General features: G+C 37.3%; 1 protein-coding gene across 1 annotated transcript in view; it reads left to right on the top strand.

Annotated features, from left to right (window-relative positions):
• MND1 (meiotic nuclear divisions 1 homolog (S. cerevisiae)) overlaps positions 1-2,605 on the top strand; it is a 71,206-nt gene extending 68,601 nt beyond the window's left edge. The window contains exon 5 of the mRNA XM_011969378.1: positions 2,433-2,605. Coding sequence (XP_011824768.1) covers positions 2,433-2,450 — 18 coding nt within the window. The 3' untranslated portion in view covers positions 2,451-2,605. The remainder of the gene's footprint in view (positions 1-2,432) is intronic.
• Positions 2,606-2,638: the final 33 nt, after the last annotated feature.

Raw genomic sequence — 2,638 nt, 5'->3', positions numbered from 1 at the left:
ACAAAAAGAAAAGTGAAAAGTGAACTCAGGATGGAAGAAAATATTCACAAGTTTTGTATCTGACAAGTGCCTAGTATCCAAAATATATAAAGAACTCATAATACGACAATAAAAAGACAACCCAATTGAAAAATGAGCAAAGGATATGAACAGACACTTCTCCCAATAAGATACACAGATGACCAATAAGCACATGAAAAGATGCACAAAATCATTAGGAAATGCAAATCAGAACCCCAGTGAGATACTACTTCACACTTGTATTAGTCTGTTTTTACACTGCTGATAAAGACATACCTGAAACTTGGCAATTTACAAAAGAAAGAGGTTTATTGGACTTACAGTGCCACGTGTTTGGGGAAACCTCAAAATCATGGTGGAAGGTGAAAGGTATGTCTCACATGATGGCAGACAAGAGAAGAGAGCTTGTGCAGGGAAACTCCTATTTTTAAAGCCATCAGATCTTGTGAGACTCATTCACTATCATGAGAACAGTGCAGGAAAGACCCGCCCCCATAATTCAATCCCTTCCCACTGGGGTCCTCTCACAACGCCTGAGAATTGTGGGAGTTACAATTCAAGATGAGATTTGAGTGGGGACACAGCCAAACCATATCAACACCCATTAGGATAGCTATAATGTAAAAACAGAAAATAATGAGGCTGGGTGCGGTGGCTCACGCCTGTAATCCCAGCACTTTGGGAGGCCAAGGCAGGCGGATCACCTGAGGTCGGGACTTGGAGACCAGCCTGACCAACATGGTGAAACCCCATCTCTACTAAAAATACAAAATTAGCTGGGCGTGGTGGCGTACGCCTGTAATCCCAGCTACTCTGGAGGCTGAGGCAGGAGAATTGCTTGAACCTGGGAGGCGGAAGTTGCAGTGAGCCGAGACCACACTATTGCATTCCACCCTGGGCAACAAGAGCAAAACTCCGTCTCAAAAAAAAATAGAAAATAATAAGTGATGAGGATGTGGAGAGACTGGACCTCTTAGATTGCTGGTGGTATTATAAAGTGGTGCTACCACTTTGGCAAACAATTTATCTCTTCCCCAAAATATATACCCAAGATGATTGAAAACATGTTCACACAAAAATTATTATTCGTATTAGCATAAACAACCCAAATGTCCATCAGCTGATAAATGGATAAGCAAATTGTAAAATAGTACTTAGCTTAAAAAAGAATGAGGTGTTGATACATGAATGAACCTTGAAAACATTGTGTTAAGTGAGAGAGGCCAGACCTAAAAGACCACATATTGTGTGTTTCGTTCATATGAAATGTACACAAAAGGGAAATCCATAGAGAAGAGACAGCAACTAGGTTAGTAGTTGCCAGGGGACGGAGGGAGAAGGAATGTGGAGTGAGTGCTAAGGGGCACAAAGGTTTTTTTTTGGGTCATGAAAAAATGTTCTGGAGTTAAATAGTAGTAATGGTTGTACAATTTTGTGAATATCATAAAAACCACTGAAGGTCAGGCATCGTGTCCCATACCTGTAATCCTAGCACTTTAGGAGGCCAAGATGGGGAGGATCACTTGAGGCCAGGAGTTGGAGACCAACCTGGGCAACATAGCAGAATATCTTGTAGAGATAGGGGGTCTCTACAAGAAATTAAAAAAAATGAGCTGGGCATGGTGGCGCATGCCTGTAGTCTCAGCTGCTCAGAAAACTGAGGCAGGAGGATTGCTTAAGCCCAGGAGTTTGAGGCTACAGTGAGCTATGATTACACCACTGCACTCCAGCTAGGGAGATAGAGTGAGACCCAGTCCCTAAATAAGTAAATAAATAAAAATTACTGAATTTTATAGTTTAGTATGCTGAATTTTGTAACATATAAATTATCTTTCAATTTAAAATGCCATCATTTTAAGTAATAGTTAATGTCCCATTAATCATGGCACTGTTACGTGCTGTGCAGATTAACTTGAAGTACATAATATACATACAGATACATTTGATAGCACGATGTGTATTCCTTCCTTCTATGTGACTACTTTCTTATCACTAAAATTTTTTTTAGAGTCACACTTATTGTGGTCTTATAATGCCTGTATAGTAAAATTCTTATTACATTTAACTTGTATTTTGGTATGGTGAGTTCTTTGAAAAACATCTCATTTAAACTTACATGTTATCTTTAAAGGAGCAAGTACAATGATGATGGACACTTAGGAAAGGGAAATTGTTCACTTTGACTTTCCATTAATTACTAATATTACTGCAGCTCCCTAAATTTCCTTAGGAATTTGCAAGAGTTTGTAAAATACAATATTATGTCACTATTTCAGCTTTTTTCATAGCCATTTTATATATAAATTTTATAAAAGTTTTGTTCATATGAAAAAATATAAATGTACACATAGCTAAAGATAATTTTATATATATAAATACATTTCATTTTATATATATAATTTTTTTTTCAGGCCAAGCAAATAAAGTAGCCAAAGAAGCTGCTAACAGATGGACTGGTATGTACCATAATAATACTGATAAATAAACTGTAATTAAACTCCCTTCACACTTAACTGTGATGTGAAATTCAGATACCTTGTGCTGGCTTTGTTCAAGAAAGGATATTTCTGAAAAATGTATGCATTACTCAGATGTTTACATATTAAATCATTTCAGT

This window comes from Mandrillus leucophaeus, unplaced genomic scaffold (genome assembly GCF_000951045.1).
Source record: "Mandrillus leucophaeus isolate KB7577 unplaced genomic scaffold, Mleu.le_1.0 Scaffold888, whole genome shotgun sequence".
NCBI classification, from domain to species: Eukaryota; Metazoa; Chordata; class Mammalia; order Primates; family Cercopithecidae; genus Mandrillus; species Mandrillus leucophaeus.
This window is presented reverse-complemented; position numbering and strand designations above follow the sequence as displayed.